This window comes from Talpa europaea (assembly GCF_964194135.1).
Source record: "Talpa europaea genome assembly, chromosome: 3".
NCBI classification, from domain to species: domain Eukaryota; kingdom Metazoa; phylum Chordata; class Mammalia; order Eulipotyphla; family Talpidae; genus Talpa; species Talpa europaea.
The window spans coordinates 4,021,045-4,046,516 of NC_140069.1; the positions used below are offsets into that span (position 1 = coordinate 4,021,045).

The 25,472-nt window shown below is 52.1% G+C and overlaps 1 protein-coding gene across 2 annotated transcripts in view; it reads right to left on the reverse strand.

The window, feature by feature from the left end:
* KHDRBS3 (KH RNA binding domain containing, signal transduction associated 3) overlaps window positions 1–25,269 on the reverse strand; it is a gene marked incomplete at both ends in the record, with an annotated part of 120,002 nt that extends 94,733 nt beyond the window's left edge. For both annotated transcript variants that reach the window (XM_084230295.1, XM_084230294.1), the window contains one exon: window positions 25,182–25,269. In XM_084230295.1, the coding sequence (XP_084086421.1) occupies window positions 25,182–25,269 (88 nt within the window). The remainder of the gene's footprint in view (window positions 1–25,181) is intronic.
* Between the last annotated feature and the right edge of the window lie 203 nt (window positions 25,270–25,472).

Consider the following 25,472-nt stretch of genomic DNA (forward strand, 5'->3'; position numbering starts at 1 on the left):
CAGCAGCCATGATGAACAGAGAAAGTGCCCCAAGAAAAGAGTCTCTTTCTGGTCCAGGGAGCAGAGAAGGGGGCCCTCCGCACGAGGGTGGGGCTGGGAAATCCCCTGGATTTGTCTGTTTTTTAGTGTGTGTTCTGTTTCTCAAGTTTCTGCAGCCAGGCAACCCCAGAGCAGTGAAGGCAATGGCAGTCCTGGCAAGACAGGTTACCATTTTGAGAGAGAGGAATCCGCGACTCTGAGGCCCAAGAGAAACTGTGGTCCAAGACCCAGGGAGAGCCCCGACACCCTTCTCTTGCCTATAACCTGCCAATGGTCACCAGGGGCAGAAAAGCAAAGTACAGCTGGGAGGTAAAAGCTGGGCTTTCTGCCCAAACACAGGACAGAGCCGCGGAGAAGCACACCTGTGTGCATAAGCACTTGGGCCGAGAACATGATCTCCTTAGGATGGTCTCTTTCTCTGCTATTCAACACAGGCAGGCCGGAGAATAGGAGGCAAAAGAAATAAAAAAAATAATAATAATAAAGATAAGGAAAAGACTTGGCCCACTCCAAACGGGAAAGCATGGATCTAACCCTTAGGAGCATACATACCAAAGTCTCTAAGGACTGAGCTACTGTGCAGCGCTGACCACACTCTAGCCCAGCCACGGGCAGCACAAACACAGGAGCAACGCCTGAGACTAAAGCTGAGAGGACCATTGCTGAAACAAGCAGACACAATAGAAAATAACGAATGTGCTCCCAAGGAATTAAACTGAAGAATCTCAAGAAATACTCAAAATGTCCACATTAACTTTCTATATTTCTGACATGTGAAGAACCAGAAAATCTCAATAATTTGTAAATAGAAAAGGAAAAAGAGAACACAAGCACCTTTTAAAGCACCTTTTAAAGCACAAGCACCTTTTAACTCCAAGAAATAAGAGCAGAAACTGCTGCTTGAATATTACAGGTAAAATACACTGAATTTTGAAGATGGAAATTATCCAGTTAGAACAGAAAGAAAAAAAAATAGGAAAAAAAACAAACAAACAAGAGACTAGAGGATCTGTGGAATAATACCCATAGTATAATATCACGTCAGCAAAGTGTCAGTGAGATGCAGAAAAAATTTCAGAAGAAATAAAGGCTTACAATTCACATATTTAATAAAAAATATAAACCTATATATTAAGTAGCTCAGAAACCCAGAGTGGATAAACTCAAAGAAATCCATACATAGACATAACAAAACTGCTACAAACATAAGCTAAAAATGTCAACTCGAAGAAAAATGAAATACTATAACATGAGAAAATCGTAACTTGAATAATTATATATTCCTATCAAAAACCATGGAGACCAAAAGGGAATGAACCTAAAATTTTAAAGGACTGGAAAAAATTATCAACCAAGAATTCCAGATTCAGTGAAAAGACGCTTACAGAATGAAGATGCAATAAACAGACTCCCAGATGAAGAAACACTCCCAGGACAAATCCACAACTGAGAGTTACAGAGATCGCAACAATTTTCTCTCAGTTGTAGATAAAACAAGTAAACCAAAAATCAACAAAAATATATGAAAGAACCTAGAAATAATATTCACAAACTCTATTTAATAAACAAACTGACATATATGCTATTCACAACTCCCAAACTGCAGTGCATTAACCAGTTTCAGAATTGCACAAAACAAGGCAAACCAAGGTAACGTTCCGTAAGTACAGCAGGACACAGCCATCCAAAGTGTGGTCTCTGATGACAGTGCAAGAACATAAATCAAGAACAGAAGAATAAGAGAAAGATAAAAACACGACACATCAAACCTTGTAGGATAGTTAAACCAGTAACTAGAAGGACATTTTAAAATGAGTGGTTAGGAAATAATGGCTGAAATCAATAATTTAAACTCTCCCTTAAGAAACTAAAAAAGGAGCCAAAAAAAAAAAAAAGAAACTAAAAAGAAAAGCAAAATGAATCCAAATCAATAAATCATGCAAAATAAACATAAGAGTAAAAGCAATTAAATTGAAGGCATAAATACAACAGAAAAAAAGCAATGAAATAAATCTGATTCTTTGAAAAGATCAATAAAATGGATTAACCCATAGACACACTGATTATTAAAAGAATAAGGGAGGGAGGGAAGTTTAATTACACTATCAAAAAGGAAAGGCAGATATCCATGCAGATTCTACAGACATTGAAGGGGAAAATAAGGGAAAACTGGGAACAAACTTACACATATATATTCAACAGCTTAGAAGAAATGAAGCAATGTTTTGAACTTCTAAATATGTCCAAGCATAAATAAAACAATCCTTTATCTACTTAGGAAATTGAATTTGTAGATTAAAACCGTCTATAAAAGCTCCCTAATCAGCTTCTGTGGAAATTTCTACCAAATACTTAAGGAATAAATACAACTATTTGTATATATATCCTTAAATGTGGTTGGGAACAATGTGGAGTATGGCCTTGCTACCAAAACCAGACAAAAATACTGACAGAAAACTCTCAGGGCAAAAGTCCTGGTGCGAGGGACTATACATGGTGAAAACAGCACGTGCAGAAACAGCAATAGGTGTTATGGCTAGAGTAGCAGAAACACTGAGACTTCCCTGAGGGAGGTGGAGAATGCAGAGTCGAAGTTGCTTTTCAAAGAAGTTGTTTTCTGTCAGAACTGGTTGTTCTTACAGAGCTGCTTATCAGGCCCCTTGCAAACAGGGCAGAGCCAGCTCCGGGGATGCAGGTGGCAGCAGTTTCCCTTTTCTGCCCCATCTCTGCCCCGGCCTTGACCTTACATAAACCTCAGATCCAATATGTCCAAATCCTTAACAAAATATTAGCATATTAAATACACCATAAATAAATGGGGTCTAGCCCAACAATTCAAGGTTGGTTCAATATTGAAGCTCAATCAATGCAAATCACATTATTAATAACCTGGTAGAATATAAAGCCCAGTCATACCAATTAATGCAGAAAAGACATTTGAGAAAAGTCATTAATAATTGATGATAAAAACTCTCCAAAACACAGAATTTTAAAAGACTTTTTGTAACCTGACAAAGGCATTTACAATGACCCCAAAGGCAGAGTCATACTTAATGGCAAAAAAATGCTTTCTTCTTGAAACTAGAAATAGGGAAATGGTAATCACACTTATCACTTCTATTTAACATGTTACTGGAAACTTTAGACATTGAAATAACAGAAGAAAAAGCACTAAGAGGCATAGGTTAAAAAGAATAAAAATGTCCCTGTTTTGTGACCAACAAGATTATGTTAAAATTCCCAAGGAACTTCTTTAAAAAGCGCTGGTATGTATGGGGTAGCAAGGTCATATAATACAAGATCAACATACAATCACTCATATTTCTATACACTCACAATGAGTAACAGTAAACAAAAACTTATCCTGGGGTAAAAGAAAGTGTAATTGTAATGAAACAGGTGCACAACACCATGCTGAAAAGTACGGATTGCTGATAACAGAAATTAAAAGTGACTAAAATCTGGAGACACATATGTTCATGAACTGGAAGACAAAACATAATTAAGATGTCAATTCTCTCCCAATCTGTATACTGATTTAACAGAATCCCAGTTAAAATTCCAGTAGGGCTTCTTATAAATAGGTTTTGAGTTTAGATGGAACGGCAAAAATATTAGAAAAGTCAAAAGTAATTATAACAAGAATATCGGAGGGCTCATGCCACTTAGCAAATAATGTATTATACAGTTGAGCCATAAAGACAGTATGGTTGGTGGAGGGATAAACACATTAAAAAAATGAAAGAGTCCAAAAATAGACTCATTCGAAAAGAGATTATTTAGGAAAAAGCTGACCAGGCAACTGAATGGCTAAACATCAGTCTTTTAAAAACGAAATTGGAAGAACTGGATGTCCATGTGTGAAAGCTGTGAGCCTGGACCTGACCCTTACGTTCCCACACACACAGTTTCTGAAAATGAGTCGCAGGCTCTACATGTAAAACATGAAACTGATGTTTTAGAAGAAAATCTTCACGATCTTGAGTTGGGCAATACGGTTCTGAGTTAAAATACTATAAGTAAAATTCAGAAAAATATTTTTGATAAACCGAACTTCACAAGAGGCAAAACAAGAGTTTTCTGGGAAAACAAAACTATGCTACGACATAACAATCTAAGTATGTGTGCCTAACCTCACAAAGTTACATAGGCAAAAAAAAGTTGATTTACTGTATAAATTATTTCAATAATTTTATAATTCCAAAAAAGCCACGGGATTATGTTAAAATGTAGACAATGCAAACAAGTAAGATCAGAAAAAAATGTACAAAACTACTAATAATGGTTATCCATGATTGATGGAATTAAGGTTAAATTTTCATTTTATCTCCTTTATCTTTTTCTGTATATTCCAACAGGAAGGGAAGAGTTATTTAAGGCTAATGGTACATCAAAGTCTGATATGAGTGCCTAAAAAGTTTTTCACAAAATAATTCAGTTTTAGCAGCGGAGAAAAGACATACTCTAAAAACAATATGAGCACTTGAAGAGCTTCTGAATAATCACTCACTCACACACACACACACACACACACACACACACACACACTAACAAGAGCTAATGGCTAATGTTCCTGTCAAGAGTAAAATGAAGATTACAGTTCCTTTTGATAGTCATTGATGTAGGGAAAAGCTAAAGCATTCTAGCCTTAGTCCTCTGAAATTCATTATTTAAAAAAAAAGTAAAGAATATTTTAAATGCCAATATGGGTGCAGGGAAGACAACGAGCCTTTGTTCTGTTTTTGACTGTACTGATAATTAATTGTTGTATGTGAGCTCAGACAGCTTAAACACATTCTCACATTTATTCTCACAAGAATCTGTGAAGTGGCTATTCCTTCTTTATCAGCTGGAAACGCAGGCATAGAATTTCCCCAACTGGCTATGTGTGAGAGGGTGTCTAAACAAAGAGTTAGGGGGGCCTCCTGGGTGGCACAGGGGTTAAGTCTCAGCACTACCAAGCTATGGCCAGCCACTGTGGCCTGAGTTGGATCCCCACCAGGGAGGTGACCCACATGGCACGGCAGACCTCTCCTGTCTCGCCCACTGCTCCCCTCAGCAGTGTATTTCATGAGTCTGCCTGTTCTGCTCCCCACTCTGTCTCTGGTGGATCGTCTCACCCCCTGGCTTACACCGCAGTTCTTGTATGCATAAATCAATCTTCAAAAAAAGGCCGATGTGACATCACAGGTTATGCTTTTTCCACTTTCACTTGGCATATGTCTGTTTTCCTTTAATTTCACTGTTTCATTATTTTAGTTTTATTTTATTCCCAATTCTGTTCCCCTTCATTGTATTTTAACCATCATAACCTCAAATCAGAAAGCAACAATAAGGGGAAAAAGGTACAAACAAATCAGCCATAAAATCTGGGAAATGCATTCATGGTTGGTGACAGCCCGACTCTGGAAGTACACAGGGGGAATACTGGGGGCCGATGTTCATTTCCAGTATTTCAGTGGGTCCAGTGAGAACCACTTATTGGCCTGTAATATGTTTCTGTAACTAAATGAAATATCAGATTTATCTGACCTCCATGAATGACTATCAATTTCACAATAAAATGCAAGTTCCTGTGAAAGAATTAATTCATTAATTCCAGAAATAGTTTCCAAGTGCCTACTATGCACCAAACAGCATGTCAGGAGCTGGAATTCAAGGATGAACAAAATTACTTCCCTGCTGTGAACTCAGACTCCAGTGGAGAGAGCGTAATAGACAAGCAAGGCCATGGGTGATGTTGGTGCCCGTAAATGCCAGGAGGAAATCAGATGCCACCCTGCAGCCTCTTCCTTCTTCACTTGTCCACGGATTCCCTCAGTGTCCCCAAAAGGGCTGCTTTCTCCCAATTCTGAACCTTTGTCTAGAACACGCTCCTTCTCTATCTGCACCAGCACCTCCTTCTTGGCCGCTTTATCCTTACCCCAACGGGTCCACCTGCAGCATCAGAGACTCTTCCACCCCTGTCTGGGCTAAGTGTCATCTCTGCTACCAGGAAGCCCCTGCTGGGCCCCCTCCCATCTGCCCGGGGCCATCCGTTCACCGCAGCCACCCCACCCTGGCATGCCAGCTCCGGAAGACAGCGGCGCGCATCGGCCTGGCTGAGCCTGTGGTACATGCTCGATAACTGCCTGGGGGGAGAGAGGCGGGCGGACAGGCTGATTCCAGCCAGAGGTATCTGTCAATTTTATGTGGTTACACGGGATTCAAATGAGGTGCTCTGACACATTCCTAATGCCTTTTGTAATAGAATAGCTATGGCTGGGCATCAGCAGACAAGAATCCGAAACCTTGTATAAGAGATGGAGCAATTAAAATTCTCTGACCTTGGCTACCCACCTGCAGCGCTGCTGGAGGAACTCAATCACCAGGCGGCAAGCCCGCGTGTCTCCAGCAGGCCCCGCTGTGGGGTTGTTACCATGCGTGTGTCCAGCTCCATTTGCTTAGTTTGCACAAGTCTGTATAACAATGGACGATGATGTGGGATCAGAGGATGAGATGAGACTTGGGTGGCGAGGGGTCGGCCAGCACTGTCTCTCTCCACGTCCCCTCGCAGGTGTGACACACAAGTCCTCACACTCCCCACCTGGCCTTCTCCAGCACAGCGCCCCATCCGCGCTCACTGAAGAAGGCACTCCCTGGTCGAGAGCTTCTCTGTAGAAGAGTCAGCTGCACCTTTGGGTGGGGCCACAAGTCACCCAAGCTTCCCTTCCTCCCATTTAACACACATGTGCAGCTAAGAGCAAACCACAGCAGACTCTGAGATTCCACCACGCTTGCCATCAAAACCACAAAAGACCAAAAGAGAGGACAGACATTTTGGCTGCTAGTCCCAGCTTACAACTCACCTTTCCAGCATCTCCCTTCTCCTCCTATGAGAAGAGGCTTCCAGCCCAGTGTGTCCACGGCGAACACGCCCACTGCACCGGACGTCCTTGTCAACACAAAAAACACAGGCCCCCACTGGCCCTCCTCCCCGACCCCAGCCCATGTCCCGACCCGTGCAGATGGCGCCACCCGACATCCAGGTCCAACAGGAAACTGGAGAACAGATCACATGTGAGGAACCACAACTGATGCTAAGTATGCTCACCAGGTGGCAGGCAGCTGGCCTGGGCACTGCTGGGCTCGGGACCCAAAGCGAGCTGAGCACAGACACGGGGCCTCGACTCAGGAGATGCTCACAGCCGCCAAGCAGGCGCCGCCCCCACACGCTGGTCCCTGTGCTCATCAACACTCGCCTCCCTGCACCCGGCCTCACACAACACCCCGCAAGGGTGCGGCCTGGTCCTCCTGCGGACACGGGCTTCCCAGACCCCCATCAATAGGGACCCACTGGTCAATCCCGCCAGCCCAGCTCCTTGACCTGCTGCCCACGTCCTCTGTCAGAGCTTTGCACAGCGGGAGCAGCTGCCACTTCCTGTGCGCACCTTCCTCTAACCTCCACGCCGAACCCAGAGTAGCGATAAGGCTTGATTTAACGCTCTCTAAGTGTTTCTCCCAATAAGCTAAAATGGCAGTGGATGTCGACAGGCTCTGCCAAGCTGTAGGACCGAGTCAAAATAAACAGCATTTAAAAAAAAAATTAATGATTGTTTTAATGGAGGGCATTTTTAGTCACCCCATCAGGGATCGCCACCAGAGTGACCCACCAGAGACCACGGGACTTCCATCCTCTCCACCCCCGCCTGTTCTTACCCCTCCTTTACTGGGCACTTCAGTTCTGTAGTCAGGGATCAGGCGTTAGTTTTTAAGCTTGTCTCTATTGGATTCTTGGCTCAGTTACTTTCTATTCCGTATTTTAATAGTGAAATAATTAGAAAAACCATGTTCCCTCCTGCAGCACATCATGCTTACCTATTGGTGATTATTCTGGTGCTCGCCATAATTATTAAAGTGTCTAAAACACTCATTTCCCACTTAGATCTGTTTGCTGAGATCGATATGGTAATAGGGTAATAATCGATATGGTAACATCGGATCTCAGCAAAGTAAGATCAGTGTCAGCTAGTATTGCAGTCAAAATCAAATATAACCATCTATATTGAGATTTATTTAAAATTATTGATATTGGGCCTCCCCAGAGGCGTAGCGGTTGAGCGCTGGGCTGCGAAGCTGCCCGCAGCCTCTGCAATGGCGGTTCAATCCCCAGCTGCAGGTGAGGGCCCCACATGGCGCGCAGACCTCTCCTGCCACCCGCTGCTCCCCTGAGCAGTGTACTTCGTCAGTCTGCCTGTTCTACTCTCCGCTCTGGCTCTGGTGGATTCTCTCACCCTCCCGCGCTTCTGACTGTACCCAGTGATTGTATGAATAAAATAAAATCTTTAAAAAATAAATAAAATTATTGATGCAACTTTCACATAAATACATTTACAATAGAGAAGCACTGTGCATGTTTTCTGCATGTTGATATCCTACATATATTCACATCAACAGACATGCATGTTACGCGCATGGACACAACAGAAAACAATAAGATGTATTTAAGGTTCTTAACAATGATTTTGTAACAGACACATTTGAAGCGCTGCTGGGTGACACGGCCCAATAATGTCAGGACAATCACTGAGGCCCAAGACCAGATTCAAGGTCCTTGATTGCAGGCCCGGTCCACACTCCACCCGTCAGTACCGCAAGGGGTAGAACTAAGGCAAGTGGCTCTTCCTGTCCCAGCGTCTCTCTTCTGTCCCGCATCTGTCCACCCAGCACCCCCACCATGCCGGAGCCCACGGGCTCTGTGGGCTTCCACAACTCTGTGCTGTGTCTGGAACCCACCACAACCAGGCGGGTCCTGAGGCTCTGAACACGCTGCCGTCCTTCCTCCTCCTTCATGCTCCTGAACCCCTGGGCGCCAGCTCAACGTGCCATCCCTGGGAGGACTCGATTCCCTCCAGACACCCCGTGGGCTGGACCCTCTCCTGGCTCCCCGCCCGCCCCACGCGCTGAACGTGACCTCCACACCACAGCCCCTCCCTGCATCCTCAGGCAGAGCACAGATGTCAGTGCTGATCACCCACATCCACGAGCATGTGCAACGCTAACCTCAGTGTGTGCAAAATACTGGAATGATTTAAAATGTCGATAGAAAATAAAGAGAAACATGAAAGAACAACAGATAAATATCTGTCCTGGGGGGGGCGGAGGGAGGAGAATATAGGAAGAAAATTTGTTTCATGGAGGTCCAAAGATGAGGTCAAAACACCAACTAGGTCAGTTCAAACCCTCTTCTTCTAGAAAAAATAGAGGAAATAGAAGAATCGACTAGCTCCCTTGCATCACAGATGGTTTTGAACGTGAGTACTGGGTGGGGTGTGGCTCATGCTTGAGCAGACCCCATCACCGTTTTTCTGCAAAGCAATTTCTTTTTTTTTTTTTTAAGATTTATTTATTTATACAAGCACTGGGTACAGTCAGAAGCCCGGGAGGGTGAGAGAATTCACCAGAGCCAGAGCGGGGAGCAGAGCAGGCAGAGTGACGAAGTACACTGCTGAGGGGAGCAGCGGGCGGCAGGAGAGGTCTGCGCGCCATGTGGGACCCTCGCTGGTGACCGGTGCTGCAGAGGCTGCGGGCAGCCTCGCACCCCAGCGCTCAACCACTGCGCCACCAGAGAGGCCCTGCAAATCAGTTTCTGTCGCAATTGCGCACACCCGTTTGTGATGCCTCCACACAATGCAAGTTTCACAGCCACGACAGTGAATGCTTCTGGGTGACATGAAGGAAAGTTGTTCAGAGAATTAATCCTGAGAGCTCTGGTTATGAAGCCTTTTTTCTTTTCTTCTTCCTTTTCCTCGTTTTGTATCTAGATGAGAAGACAGATGCCAGCCGTGGAAATCATTCCACAATATGTGGAAATCACACCCTATCCCATAAGCTGAGTGAGGGAGGGCAATCGTTTCTCAGTAAAACTGGGGAAAGTGGAAAAGAGCGTGGGATAGAGGCAAGCGCCATCGCTGTCACTCAAACTGAGGCTACAGACGGAAACTTCCCGCGGCCCGTGGCCCCAGGACAAGGACAGGCTCTGGCGTCAGGGGTCAGCCCTTACTCCCCTTCGCCGGCCCAGCACGGGCCCAGCCCTTGGGAAACACAAATCACAACATATCAAGAGTAATGACAACAACACCCACATCATTCATTCAAAGCCGCCACCCCGTACTGAAAGTCCTACCTACATCAGCATGACTCACCCTCAACTACGGACCTCAGAGGAGGATTTTCACTTGCCGTCCACATCTGACCCCAGGGCAGACAGCTCACAAGCAGGGGCGGGACAACCTGAGCAATCCAAGCCAGAGGCCTCACTCTTATTCACACCCCAATACTGTCTTTCCAAGTGCGAGTTAGTCCGCTTCTGCGAGGCTCACGGTCCAGCTGGGCACATCCATGCGACCGGCCTGCAGGCCTTTGTGGAGAGGTGCACGGAGCCGAGGCTGAAGGCACCTCTGCTCCCGGACAGTGGGCGCCGGCCCTGCCTCCCGGGCCTTACCCTCTGAAGGGGAGACCCCACCACCCAGGAGCTTGGCTCCCCATGGCAAGGCTAGGACGGGCTCGCGGAGTGCTCGGGGGACAGGAAAGGACAGAAGAGGAAACCCAAGCCAGGCTGAGATGGGAGCAAAGTGAGACCCTGGAGGGGGCCAAGTGCGTGACGCGCAGACCAGGGAGAAGGCGCTGGGCGTGGAGACAGAACACACGTGGCTTTCGGGGATGGGGCGAGAACTCCGGCCCGCTGGAACCCCAGGACCAAAGGGGGCATGAGTGGCCCACCTCATGAAGAACACTGCCATGTTCTGCTCCTTTCCTCTGAAATGCCAATCCCGGCAGAGAGGAGAGAAATATCAGCGATGAGGAGAGACCCCTGCGAGCACAGGGTCACAGAACGCAGGACAGGCGCAGGACGCCGCACAGGCAACCCAGGGCCATGTGGCGATCCCCAGGTGGGAAATGCTGAGAGTGAGGAAGGGCAGGTGTGGGAGGACACACACGGCAAAGGCCATGTTACTGATGCTCTTCATTTTTATTGAGATATAACTAACATAAATTATATTAATCTGAGGTTACAACATAATTATTAATATTTTTAAATATCGTGGGCCTCCCTGGTGGCACAAGGGGTTAAGATGCAACCTACGAAGCTGTCCGCAGCCACTGCAGCCCGAGATCAATCCCCGGCCAGGGAGCTACCCACATGGCGCAGCAGACCCCTCCTGTCTCCCCGCTGCTCCCCTCAGCAGTGTGTTTCGTCAGTCTGCCTGTTCTGTTCCCCTCTGTCTCTGGTAAATCCTCTCACACACCCCCCCACACACACACCTCTGGCCTGTACCCCAGCTCTTATATGTATAAATAGATGAATCTTTAATTTTTTTTTAATATTGCGAAATGATCACTACCGTAACTCTAGATAATATATCCCACCATAAAATTACAACATTTTTCCTGTGATGTTTTTCAAGATGCACTCTCTTAGAAAGCTTCAACAGTAGCTAGGTCAGCAGCTGCACATCACAGCCTTACGGCATTTAATAACTCGTAGCTTGTACCTTTCAGCCCCTTTCAACCATTTTCCTTCCACCCCCACCCCATATTCCTGGCAACCACCAACCTGTTCTCTGTATCTATGAGTTTATTTTTTGTTTTGCCTTTTTTTTGTCTGTCCATAGGAAAGTCAGATCACATAGTATCTGTCTTTATTAAACTTATCACTCAGCATAATGTCTTTAAAGTTCATCAATTTTGTTGCAAATAGCAATAAATGCCATTCCTTTTCATGACAGAATAATATTCCATTGTGTATACATATACATCACAATGTCTCTACTCATCCACCTATCAGTGGATACTTAGATAGCTCCACATCTTGGCTATTGTGGATAACACACCCACACTCGTTTACACGGCGGGGGGAGGGGGCATTGCATACAACATTTTGAGTTTGTGTTTTCGTTGTCTTCCAATAAATATCCAAAAGTGGAATTGCTGGTTGTTCTGTTTTCAATTTTTGAGGAATCTCCATACTGTTTTCCATAGTGGCTGCTCCAATTTACATTCCTGCCAACAGTAGGGATTCTCTTTTCACCACATCCTCACCAACACTTGATGGTTCTTGTCATCTAAGAGGTGTGAGCTGATGTCTTACTGCAATTTTGGTTTGCGTTTCCCCGATGATTAGTGTCGTCGGGCATCTTTTTTTTTTTTTTTTTTTTTTATAGAGGCATGCTTTATTTGTTTGCTGGTTTGTTTGTTTTGTTTTGTTTATACATGCACTGGGTACAGTCAGAAGCGCGGGAGGGTGAGAGAATTCACCAGAGCCAGAGCGGGGAGCAGAGCAGACAGAAGGACCGAAGTACACTGCTGAGGGGAGCAGCGGGCGGCAGGAGAGGTCTGCGCGCCATGTGGGACCCTCCTCCAGTGGCCTGGGAGCAGCCGGGGATCGAACCGGCGCCGCAGAGGCCGCGGGCAGCTTCGCAACCCAGCGCTCAACCGCTGCGCCACCGGGGAGGCCCATCGGGCATCTTTTAATGTACCTGTTGGTCAAGGGCATGTCTTCTTTGGAAAAATGTCTACTCAGATGTTCTGCCCATTTTTTTTTTTTTATAGAGGCATGATTTTATTTATTTATTTATTTTATTTGTTTGTTTGTTTTGTTTATACATGCACTGGGTACAGTCAGAAGCGCGGGAGGGTGAGAGAATTCCCCAGAGCCAGAGCGGGGAGCAGAGCAGGCAGAAGGACCAAAGTACACTGCTGAGGGGAGCAGCGGGCGGCAGGAGAGGTCTGCGCGCCATGTGGGATCCTCCTCCGGTGGCCGGGGAGCAGCCGGGGATCGAACCGGCGCCACAGAGGCCGCGGGCAGCTTCGCAACCCAGCGGTCAACCGCTGCGCCACCGGGGAGGCCCTGTTCTGCCCATTTTTTAATTGGACTGCTTTGTTGTTGTAAGCTCCTCATTTTTGGATATCAGTCCCTTATCAGATATATGCTTTGCAATCACTTTGTTTCATTCAGCAGGTTGCGTTTTCATTTTGTTGACGGTTCATTTGCTGCGAAGAAGTTTGTCTGTTTAATGTAGCCCCTGTTCATTTCTGCTTTTATTGTCCTTGCCTTTAAAGAGGTTCAAAATCTCACTAAGACCAAAAACAAGGAGTTTACGACCCACGTTTTCTTCTAGGAGTTTTATAGTTTCAGGTCTTATTTCAAATGTTCAATCCATTTTGAGTTCATTTCTCTGTGTGGTAAAAGACAGGGGCCCAGTTCATTCTTCACAGACATCAGTTTTCTGTGGCCTCCCCCAATGCCCTGTGGCAGACAGAAAATGACTCCCCCCAAAATGTCCACATCCTAACCTTGAGATCCTGTGTATGGTCACCTGCTCGGTAAGGGCAAATTCAAGATTACAGACAGAACCAAAATTATCAATCAGCTAACCTAAAATTGGGTATTATCCAGGTCAGCCCAACATAATGACTAAGAAACTTACAGATGGAAGTGAAAAGCTAAGAGGAGAGAAGCAGAGGTGGCAGCGGGGAAGGATCCAGCGTGATGTGTGGACATTAAAGATGGCAGAGGGGCCCCGAATCCCGGAAGGTGGAGGCTTTAGGAGCTGGCGAAGCTGAGGGCTGGAGCCTCCCCGAGTATCCAGGAAAGGAACAGAGCAAGGCCTGTGCCTTGACTTAGCGCCGTGAGCACCACTTCAGGCTTCTGACCTCCAGAGCCATGAGACAAGACAGGCCCTACCCTCGGGACGATTTCTTACGGTAGCCACAGAAAACGAATACACCCTCCCTGGTAGTTTTTCAGTTTTACTGCAAATAAGTACCAAAGAACATCTGAATCAGAAAATTGAAAGGGAAAAAGCAAACTGCTCTTGCATTCTCTATACAGATGCACCTCATCTTAAATGAAATCTCTTAGGAAAATTGCTTCTTGCCGAACTGTACTGAATGAGTGAGCTTAATAGTGCTTGATTCCTTGCCTGGCCATAAAAAAACTGAGAAGACATTAAATAATATAAACTGACTCATTAACATTTGGACTAACGGTGTTAAATAATATAATGAAGACAGAACGCAGAGCATGGAAGTACCTGGGGTTACATGGAGCAGCCATCTCCGATGAAGTCTTTATTATTAAAAACGAGCAAGACACACAGAGTGGGTATTTCCGCAGGCATCCGGCTGGCTCCAAGCAGACGGTGTGTTAAGTGTCAAGACAAAGTGTGTGGTTGAAAACCCTATTCTGAGGATTCAGATTTTGATTAACCAGAAGAAATACTGTTTCCTTTATGGAGATGGGTAGGTGAAGGCCAATACTCTCTCCAACTAAAAAACCTACATCAAGGTACTTCGAAAAGTTCATTATCGACACTTTTCCAGAAGATGGCAAAATTCGCCTGGCAAAGGATTTTTAAAGGTTACACAAGTAGAAACTGACAACTCTGAAATAAATCAGGTGAGTCCCGAGACTAATCTGACACCTCACTAGCCCCTTCTGTGGGCCACTTGCAGGTAAAGACGCTGAAAAGCCAGCTCAGTGGCCTAACCCGGGGGCACCAGACACCCCCACTGTCCAAAACCTGTCACCGCATCACCAGCGGGGACGAACTTCACCCTCAAGGCTCCTCCACGATACCAAAGGGACTGAGCCACTGGGCTGGGCGGCAGAGAGTGCCTGGGGGTCGGGGAACAGACAAAGGGCTAAGCGCTGTCCTCCAGAAGAGCCTTTTCTAAACTTTCCTCCTGGAACTTTCCTTTTCTGGCTGCTTTTTTACTGGGTGGCTGTTGCAAGAAGAAAGTCCTAAGTTCTACCCATTCACGAGCCCAAACAAGAGCAAGTGGGCGGCCTCTGAGGCAGACACCCGGGTCTGCACCTGCCCTGAGGCTGGAGTGAAAGGAGCTGGTGCCAGTAAAGAAGCTTCCCTGGCAAAGGTCTTACATCAAAGGTCCCAGGTCAAAGGACCCCCAAAAAATTGATGTCAGAGGAGATTGAGCTCCACAAGATCCACAGAAGAGAATGTCTACCAAGCCCCCACGGGTGGCTGCTGAGCTCAATTTGGGACTGCTTCCTACCTTCTGGTGCTCCTCACCCTCCTATGCTCCCCACTCCCCAGTGCTCCCCACCCTCCTGTGCTCCCTACCCCCGATGATCCCTACCCTCCTGTGCTCCCTACCCTCCAGCAGGGATGGGGGGCTGGCTACCACCCAAGACTCAAGCCAGCAGGAGGCCATTCCATGAACAGAGTCTGTGGGGCAGAGCCATGCCTTCCTTCACCCCCTGCCGGTGGCTCTTCTCTGCTATGACAACAGAGCTGAGCAGAATGTGTAGCCCACAAAACACTGACTGTTTGATCTTTTACAGAAAAAGTTTGCTGACCCACTCTTAGAGTCTGAAGTAAGACAAAGGCGATACTCCCACAGCCACCCACCGTCCCCGAAGGGCCTCCAGCTGGTGAAGGGCCTAGAAGCAGCGAGAGACCAGCAGCCCAGGCTGGTCCTGATCACCAGCAAGGCCAGGCGCCTCGGGGGTGGCTGACTCCAGACCCAGGCGGAGCCGGGTGCTGTCGGATGGTAAAGGGATACTCGGACGCACCAGAGCAGTGCAGAGGGCAGAGGTCAAATCTGGGGTAATTTAATAAGCAACCACATATACATGTGCATTCCAAAGAACTACAAACAAATGAATTAAAGGAGGCATGAATTACACAGACAGATGATGGAGGGAACGGAGGAAAGAAATGAAGATGTTCCCTTTTAGCAGAAAGCAAACCAATAAATGCGGATGGAATAACTGAGTCAGAAAATTACCATTTTATAGCTATCATAGTAATAATTAATTCAGGTAAGAAACATTAATGGCTGCTAAAATTTGTGAGGGAGTTTAATGAGGAACAGAACATTTACACAGTCTCAGAATATCTCCCCACAAATGTACTAATTAATTACCAAAAACACCCAGTAACTTCACGGTGGAGGTAACGCAGTGATCAAACTCCCCCCCAGCAGCCCAGGAGTGAGATGGCACCGGCACCTTGCCTTCCGGAGGGCACCCCGAAGACAGCAGACCCCATCACAGCCGGTCCCGCCCAAGACCATCCAAACTGAGGGATGGCCTCACGCTGGCCCATGGGGTCCTGGAAACACGGGGGGACACAGACAAACAGGGACCAGGAGCTTGACAGCGATGCAGCGAGCCATCTCCAACCGGATCCTTAAAGGCAAAGCTGGAGAGAGTGCCAAGGGGTGCAGGAGGCCCAGCGCCGGGGCGGCTGCTCACCTCACCGCCTCCTAGGCACCGCAGCGCCGCCAGAAGCAGCCCTGTCCTTAGCACAGACACCCCCAGGTGGACGCCGGGGCCGGGGAAGTGGCACCCGCACCTTAGCCCAAGCGAGACATGGAAACGGGAAATGCTCTGGGCAGAGAGAACATGGGCACAGGCCGGAAGAGCCACCGGTGGGTCTGCGCTCCCCTCCGTGTGACTTCTGGACGCGTAAGGACTGTTTCAAGTCACTGTTTTTAAAACCAGACCGGAGCGCTGAAGGTCCGAAACGCAACCACAGAGCTGTGTGACAAGCAGGACAAGCAGGTGCTGCAGGGACAGGAAGGCCGGGACCCCACAGGGGAGCCTCATCCGCCAACTCCACTTTGACTCCACAAGACTCCTCAAGTAAGCCCACCCCTCCCTGGAGGAGGTCGTTCTGAGTCCCCAGCACCTCTGTGTTCTCCCACCTCGGTGCTTGCTTCCCCCCAAAGGATTATGATTGGAGGTGGAGGTGCAGGTACAGGTGCAGGTGGAGGTACAGGTGGAGGTGCAGGTGGGGGTGCAGGTGGGGGTGCAGGTGGGGGTTCGGGTGCAGGTGGAGACTGTGAGGATGGAGGCAACAGCCAGGAGTCACTGTGCGTGGCACTGATACCTCTCCCTCCCCACCCACCTCATTTCAACCACCCAAAAACGCCAAAGCAGGCCTCTGTCGTGTGTTATCACCCTTCTTCTGTCATGGAAACTGGGTCCCCTGGCCTATATGTGGGTCTTTTTGACCAGACGGTGGGAATCTGAGTCTCTGAAGCATCCTTAGGTGACTGGCCGCATGGTGCGCGGTGGACAAGCAAACGGGGAACACACGGCCTTTCCCCAGTAATCTGCTCCAGAGCTTTGGCTGAGTTCACCCGACTGCAATCCAGGCCCAGGGGCCCGGGGCACCCACTCGGGGGTCACCGACAGCCCGGGGCGCAGCCGAGCCACCTGCGAGATGCAGCTAGAAGGATGACACGCCCTGCAGCGCCCCAGGCACCCCCGCGACAAGCCCCGCGGGCCAGCAGGTGGACGCGCCCAGGGGGCCGGCAGGTGAAGAGCCCAGGGGGCAGGTGGATGCCCCCGAGGGCCGGCAGGTGGACACCCCCGCGGGCCGGCAGGTGGGCGCGTCCTGGGGGCAGGTGGACACTCCCCGCGGGCCGGCAGGTGGACACCCCCGCGGGCCGGCAGGTGGACACCCTCGCGGGCCGGCAGGTGGGCACTCCCCGCGGGCCGGCAGGTGGACACCCCCGCGGGCCGGCAGGTGGACACCCCCGCGGGCCGGCAGGTGGGCGCGCCCCGCGCCGCCCGGGCAGGGCTGGAGGCCGCGAGAGGCCGGCGCCCCGGGCCAGCGCGGGCCGAGCAGGTGACCAGGGCGCAGGACGCATCCTCGACGTCCGGCCTCGGGCGGGGCTGACGCTGCCGGGGACGCCGACGGGGCCGGGCTCGTCCAGGGAGGCCGCCCGCGCCCCCGCCCCGCCCGCGGCCCTGCCCGAGCCCCAGCGGCCCCGGGTCCCGCCGCCCCAACGCGGGCGCTCGCCCGCCCGGGGCGCAGGAGGGAGCAGAGGGGAGCAGGGGGGCCCCACCTGGCGGGGGGGGGGGGCGAGTGAAATGGAGGCTGCGAAGCGAAACGGGCGGGGGGGGGAGTCCCGGAACCCCGACCCGGGCGCCGCGGCTGCGAGCACGAGCCCGGGAGGCGCGGCCCGCCCGGGGAGCCCCGCGCCCCGCGCCCGCCAGGACCCGCCGGGACCGCCCGGAGCCGGAGCCGGAGCCGGACCGCGGGCGCGGCGAGCCGGGGCGCCACCTGGCGGCGAGGAGGGGGCGCGGGCCGCGCGGAGCCGAACGGGGAGAACGCCCGGGAGACGGCCCGGCCCGCGCCGCGCTTCTCCGCGGGAGCCCGGCCGGGGAGTCCCACCCGCGGGGGCGGGGGCGCGCCCTGCCCGGGACCCGCGCCGGGGGGCCGGGGCGCCCCGAGAGGCGCGGCGGCAGCGGCGGGGGGGGGCGGGGGGCGGCCTCTCCAGGGCGGGCCTGACGGGTCCGGGCGCGCCTGAGGCCCGCGGGCTCCTGCGGCCGTCGGAGCCGCCGCGACGCTGCGCGTGACGCTAACGCGGGCCGAGCCCCCCCCCCGTCCCCCAGCCCCCCCCCCCCGCGAACCCCGTCCTGACACGCAGCCGGCCCCGGGAAGCGCAACCAGGCGCTGATGGCCCAGAGGACCCGCAGGAAGGAGGGGGCGTGGGGGCGCCGCGCGGAGGCTCTGGGGGCCCCGCCCCCCACCCTGAGGCTGCAGGTGGGGAAAGTGGGAACGGGACTCCTGTGCAAGACTGCCCCCCCCGCCACCCCCAGTCCTGGTGCGGCTTCTGCAGGGCTCTGCCCTTGTGAGGAAAAGCTGCCCCCCACGGACTGTCCCCCACCACCGCCCCGCGCCTGCTCACACCCCCGCGGCCCGTCCACGGCCGTCCTGTCGCAAGTCACTGTCCAGGGGCAGCCCCTTCACCGTAAGGGCTGCATGAGAGCAAACGTCCCAGGAAGTCACACACCCCGGCCAGAGCTCCCAGGTGCGCCCAGGTGTGCCCAGGTGCGCCCAGGTGCGCCCAGGTGCGCCCAGGTGCGCTGTCTGGGGCCCTGGAGGTGGGCGAGTGAGGGCCTGAATCCGGCCTACCCTTGTTAGCTGTCAGGCCGCAGCCAACGTATTTGACCTTCCTGCCTCAGGTTTCTCATCTGTGAAATAGGGCTGAAGGAGTCACTCTGTCAGGGCTGTTAGAAGAATTAAATGAAAAAATGCACATAAGTATCTAAGCAGCAAACGCCCCTGATAAACGGTAACTACCCCATTAGTAACTGCAAGGAAGTCAGCTCAACCCCCCCCCCCATGCAGCCAGACCAGCGTCTATGGGGACATTTTTGCGTGTTCTTTGCTCTTGTTTCTTTTCTTTTTTGAGACTTATTTCTAAAAGATGGAGACCTTCTAAACACACCTTAAACTGACATGCATCCCTGATAGCACACGCTCAGTCGCCTATGTCAGTGCTTAGCAGAATATTCTATTCCCGAGTTCTGCTCTCTCAGTGGTTCCTCCTAGAGGGAGCTTTATCCAGAAGCTGGTTAACTTTTTATACAGAGAACTTTCCTGTTTTCTTGACCACAGAAATGGACCTAACTCAGCATCCCTCCCTAGAATACCGACTTGAGACTAAAACGAAGGGCCGCAGGACGGAGGAGAGCAGCACATTGTCAGGATCCTTCCTCCTTTAGAAACTCATCATACCCGACAGAAATCCTAACTGGCTTCCTCTACTGTGAACCTTGTATTTAAAAGCCAGCCGTGGTGTGGGGCGCTGTCCTTCTATGTCTTAGGGCTCCCAGCAACTTGCTGCAGGCCCATCCCAGTGCCAGCCCGATGCCAGGCCACGCGCTGACGGAGCCTCGGACGCCTCCTCTGAAAAGACCAGGGAGGAGGCGGGAGCCAGTGCCACCTGTCCCGCAGGATGCTGGGGACAGGAGTGAGGGCGTGGGAAGCGCCTGACACCAGGTCCCCTGGATCGGGCAGCTGCCATCGTGATCGCCGCCCCTGCTTCTGAGGAGCACCCAGAATCTTCTGTGGTTTTGGGGTTTTGTTTTTTTGAGACATAACGACGACACCCACACACCAGAGCTGCCGCCGGTGCCCCTGGGGCTCGGCTCAGTGTCTGGTGGCATCTGAGGCTACAGAATCCTCCTCCAGGTAGGGAGGGTCACCTGCCATGAAGAAGGCCTCAGCTCCTGCCTTGCATCTGCCGTAAGTGGGCCCATTAGATTTAGGCGTTTAGGGCGGAGAGATGATTGGCTTGAAAAGTTCCTGGAGAAAGAAGGAAAGTAAACACACATCTGGTTCCACAAAGTCCTGGAAATGTCTTTTGTGACCTTGAGAGGAAGATCCCCACTGCTCCACACACTTCTGAGGCGGGCAGCGCTGCCACTGCTGACCCACAGGCTCCAGGAACCCCTCCCTTCTTCACCGGTACCCCCAGGTGCAAGGGCGCCTCCCTTTGTGATAGAGGCCCCCAGTCAGAGACTGGCAGCAATCAGGTGAAACGCTGAAGACCTGGGACATGTGAGATCAGATCCTGCCCCCCCACAAGTCCCCGTCCCCCCAGGGAGGCTGTCACTCCACCAGAGAGGTGGGCGCGCTGAGCAGAGAACACCAGGACACAACCCCTCAGAGCACAAGTGTGAAGGGCGGAGTGGAGGTGTGCACGGGAGCTCGAAGCCCAGGACAGCCCAGCGAGCAAAGAGCAAAGAACACAGAACAAGGATTAAGGCCGGGGCCGCCCGCCCCCTGTCGCGGATGTCCTCCCAAGGTCGGCAGGCACTTCACCTCCCTAGCCTGCGGCCAGGGCGGCCAGATGGAGGCGTGATGCTGGGACTGGCCCTGGGACAGGCCTGGGAAGTCGCTGAGCGGCTGGGGCCTCTCTCTACAGCGACAGCCCAGGCTGATGGCCTCTCGTCTGCCCCCTGCGTGGAGCCGGCACTGAGGAGGTTCCCAAGTGCCTGGAAATGTTCACAGCTAAGTCTGAACCCAGGCGAGCTGACTTAGTTACATCTCAACCACCTAGTCACTACATATGTGAAAAGGGTGGCTGAAGGACTAATAAGGGAAGAGGAATCAATAAACCTGAAACTCAAGCTAAGGCAGGTGACAGAGGTATGAGCTTCTCAGCAGCAGGCCTGGTTTTCCCTCAGCCTCCAGGATCCCTCACGTATACCTGGAGGTGCTGCTACCTGGAGCACACACACCCACAGGTCCGATACCTGGAAGCGCAAGCGTGTGTGGATGCAGGCACACACACTGGGAGGGAGTGACACGCGCAGGCACACACAGGCCTGAGGCCCACCTGGCACGGAAGGCCCTCGGTGTGCATCCCCCACGCCCAGCACTGCCGCAGACAGCCACTGGGCCCCTCTGAACCATGACAGACTACGGAAAACCCAGAAACAGTTTCTCTGAAAATGTGAGGCATCGCATCCATTCTTACAAAAAACAAAACCCGATAAGCCTAGGAAAACAATTAAGAACTAAACAACCATGCCATCCTCTGGATGAAGCAGGAGAGAGTCACACCCCACAGCATGAAGGCGTCACAGTGAAGATAATCCCGCAATTTCTCATCTCATTCTTCTCTCTTTACAGTCTGACGACGTTCAAGCAAATCAAAAATATTTCCAAAGGGGGGTGCCCTCAACGACACACACAGCCAAGTCATGGCTTCCCCACCCACGCCTGCGAGGAACTGCCGGAGTCCTCTGGCCGGGGGCCTGGGGTAACAGGAAGACACGCGTGTTCTATGAAAACACCAACAGGAGAACTTTATCTACCTGGCCCCAAACAGGCCACCTGAGTCGCAAGCCCTTTGCTCCGCTTCCTCGCGTCGTAACCCACGACTAAATATAACTTGGCAGTGAACCAGCCACCGATCCATATATTAGATCAGATAATTAAAAATACAGGGTTATGTAATCTTATTTAATGGTTACTTGGCTTGGACTGAAAACTCTCCAAAGCAATACCGGAGTGAGCACTGGATTAAATTATAATGCGCACAAAATTTCTGAAGATGATTTTAGGAAGAGTCAGCACATCCCCTACCAGCAAATATAATATAAAACATGCACCGCTACTTTCAGCTCCAATTAGCCTCCTTGGCAAGAAGCTGCAAAGTCAATTCACTCTCCAGGCCCTGATGTGTGTGCCTGGGGCGGGGGTCCCCACAGCCTGTCTGCTTCTGAACGTCAAGTCAACATTACCCGTCACCGTTGGCAAAGTATCCGATTCCGCGGCGGGGGCGGGAGGGGGGACTTGTTATCCCGGGAAGATAAACATAAAAGGCGGCAGCTGCGTGAGGCGCAGGTCTGGAAGCTGCACGCAGCACAGATGTCGTCCCATTACTAGAAAAAGTGGGACTCAGCTAGGAAGTCGATCTGTGTTTGCAAATACGAAATATTTAAAAATGACGGCACCCCATTCATACACCGCTTCATGAAGGGGATGGGTGATGCCCACAGTTGTGGGTGGCTCCCAGGAGGGGTTCCCTCCCGAGGGCCCCTGGCCTGCCTGCCGGGAGAACCCTGCAGGGGGATCTGCCACCGGTGTCCATTTCTTCAAAGAAAACCAAGGTCAGGCAACAGGAAACGCGAGTGTGAGTTACCTGGATTCCAGGGGGGTTTCAGTTAGCACCTGTGCGTGTGTCTTTCCTGGGGGAGCGGGACAGAGGGACAAGAACCGAGGCCTTGAGAGCACAAGAACCTGCTTCAACTGAAATCCCTCTCAGCTGCCCAAGCTTGTGGCGCGAGGCCCCTCAGCCCCCTGCCCCGAAAAAGGGAGACACAGCACCGCCCCCGGGATGTTAGCGTGGAAGGGGACGGCAGGTGCCCGAAGGAGCCACACAGCAACTTTACAACACTCTGCACATAGGTGTGGCTCGCGCCTGGAGGGCTCGGCGCAGAAGACACCTGTCACAGACAGCCCACCGCGGGATGGGGGTGGGGGGCTCGGCTCCCCCTCAGCTCTGCACAAGCTGGAGCCCAGACCCAGCGTGGACACAGAATGACCTCTGAATAACCAGTTTCCTTTAGAGGCAAACAGTCAAAAATACAGCTCCGTAAGAAATAAAAACGCTTTCGCACAGCCAATGACAAGGTGGCGATCCGATTTAAGATCAGAACTTCCTAATTCATCATTCACACTCCGATTCAAAACACTGTGTGCTGGAAAGGCACTTGTGATCCGGGAGTTACATAACAGGGCATAATTAATATTTTAAATGATCAGGCTTGGCATTCTGGATTTCAGCCTGTGATTTCAGGAGAAAGTGTCTGAAGTCATCTAAATGAACAGCAATGAAGCCATCTGTGCAGCCCACCTCTTTCTCCCTTCACAGAACTGTTCAATTCGAGAAACGCACTTCTTACAGGAATCGGGCTTTTGATGGAAAAGTAAGGCAATCAGGTGGAACATCCGAAAAAAACACTCAATGGCAGCATCGTCCGAGGTCTGTTTCAAGGACCCAGAAGCCATGAACACGGGGAAAACACCGAGAAACCCCGAGAATTTCCAGTATGCAAAACGCCCGACACCAAGGCAGAAAGCAAATTCTGACTTTCAGAACAGGAGAACTCACTACACTTTTAGTTAAAACTGTGCCTTCGTGGAGGGACGGGCAACAGAGCCCTGGCTCAGCTTCTTTATGAAGGAAGCCGCACGGTCCTTCCCAGCGCCAACGTCCAGAGACGCTCCCTCCCAGCGAGGACAGCTCAGCCAGCAGGCAGCAGAGCCACATGTGGCCCGTGGGGCGCCAGGAGCGCCAGCTGACCGCAGGACAGGCCCGCAGAACACGGCGACCGCGCGAGGCTCTGTTTCTCTAAGAAAGCAGCCTACGACTTTCTCATGAACCCTTGTTATTAAAGAAATAAAAATAAGCCTGAAATTAAAATAAAACAAAGAGCTCTGTAAGATGATTTCCTTGCCACAATTCCAACATCCTGCTTAAATGCTCAGAGACGGCGCGGCCCCACCAGCTCCATCTGTCAACACACACACACACATCGCCTCGGAAGAACCGGCTGCCATAGGCAAAGACCGGAGGTCGCTGTTTTAAGAAACAGACATCCGTGCACCAGGAGAACACGTCTGCTGCATCTCTCATCTCTCACGCCCCACGATGCAAGAGCCAGCGCCAGCGTGAACATCGGCAGGCCTGATTAATTCCCGGAACCACCGAGAGTCCCTGCCCAGCGTGATCCCTACGAAAGGTAACAGATAACATTTCTGCTGCCCCCCCAGAACAAGCGGACCCGTGGTCCCCGGACGCATCTTTCTCGGAAACACAAATCCAGATACAGAAGGAAAAGAGAAAGAGAACCTCCCGGGAGAAGGCAGGCTTCATTTACCCTCCATCCCAGCAGACGAGTCAGGAAGCCCCGAGGAGGAGCGAGCCCCGGGCAGGCTGTCCGGAGGAGGCGCGCCTCCATGCACCCCAAGTCCCCTGTCCCGGTGGTGGGTGCCAGTCCACACCCTGAGCTGGCTGAGGAGTGCTGAAGTGGCACAGGCAGCAAAGACGCCTTGGCCAGTGTCTGAACCTCTAGCCAGTCACCAATGAGGGCCACCCACTCAGCGCTTCCCAGACAGAGGACAGAGGAGCCAAGAAGGGGGTTCCCGGGCCGCCCCTTCTAGCGCACAGACCCTTCTGGGGGCCAGCTGGCAAGGCCCGGGTGGGCGCCCACCCCCAGGGAGGGGGCGCCCCAGCAGAGTGCCCAGGGGCTGGCCGGGGCAGGAACGGAGGCTCCACCTCTAGGACCTCTGGATCCTGTCCCTGCCCCGTGCACGGGGTCTGACCCCAGCCCTGCCCAAGGTCCTCAAACTTCACCAACAATCCCAGCACCTGTTCCCTTCACCTCTTTGGCATCTGAGCCCCTCGAATCCTTCCATCTCCCGCGGCTGCTCGGACAGCCCCAACGCACCACCGCGTCCAGAGTGCCCCGGGCCCCTGCACAGACCCCCCTCCAGCCCCCACCCCGCCCCCACGACCCCCAGACGCGCGCTGTCCTCCAGCCAGAAGTTTCCCTTGGGTCCCCTCCGGTCCCCGAAGCCTCCCCTCGGGTCTCAGCCAAACACCCCAGCTTCTCCTTCGTCCCCAAGTCCCCATCCCGGCTTTCGCCCCGAATGTCCCCGGTTCTCCAGGTCCCCCCGAATGCCCCCGCCCGGCCGCCGGGCCGCCCAAGCCGCGCTTCCCGGGCTCCCCGGGTGCGCGCCCGGCGCCCCGCGACGCAGGCGGGTCCCGACCCGGCCCCCGGCCCCCGGCCCCGGCCCCCGGCGGGTCCGCGGCGCGCTCACCTTGGCTCACCAGCCGCAGGGCGTGCGTGAAGGAGGGGTCCAGCGAGTCCTTCTCCGCCATCAGCTCGGGCAGGTACTTCTCCTCCATGCTCCGCGGCCGCCCGCGCCCGGGACGCCGCCGCGGCCCCGCGAGCCCCGGCCCCCCGCGCGCCCCGGCGGCGCGGACCCCGGAGCGCACGCGGCGGCGGCGGCCCCGGGGCGGGCACCGGCCGCGCAGCCCCGACCCCCGCGGCCGCCGAGCGCCCCGAGCAGGCGGCCGCCGCCCCCGGGACGCGGCCCCGCGCTCCAGCC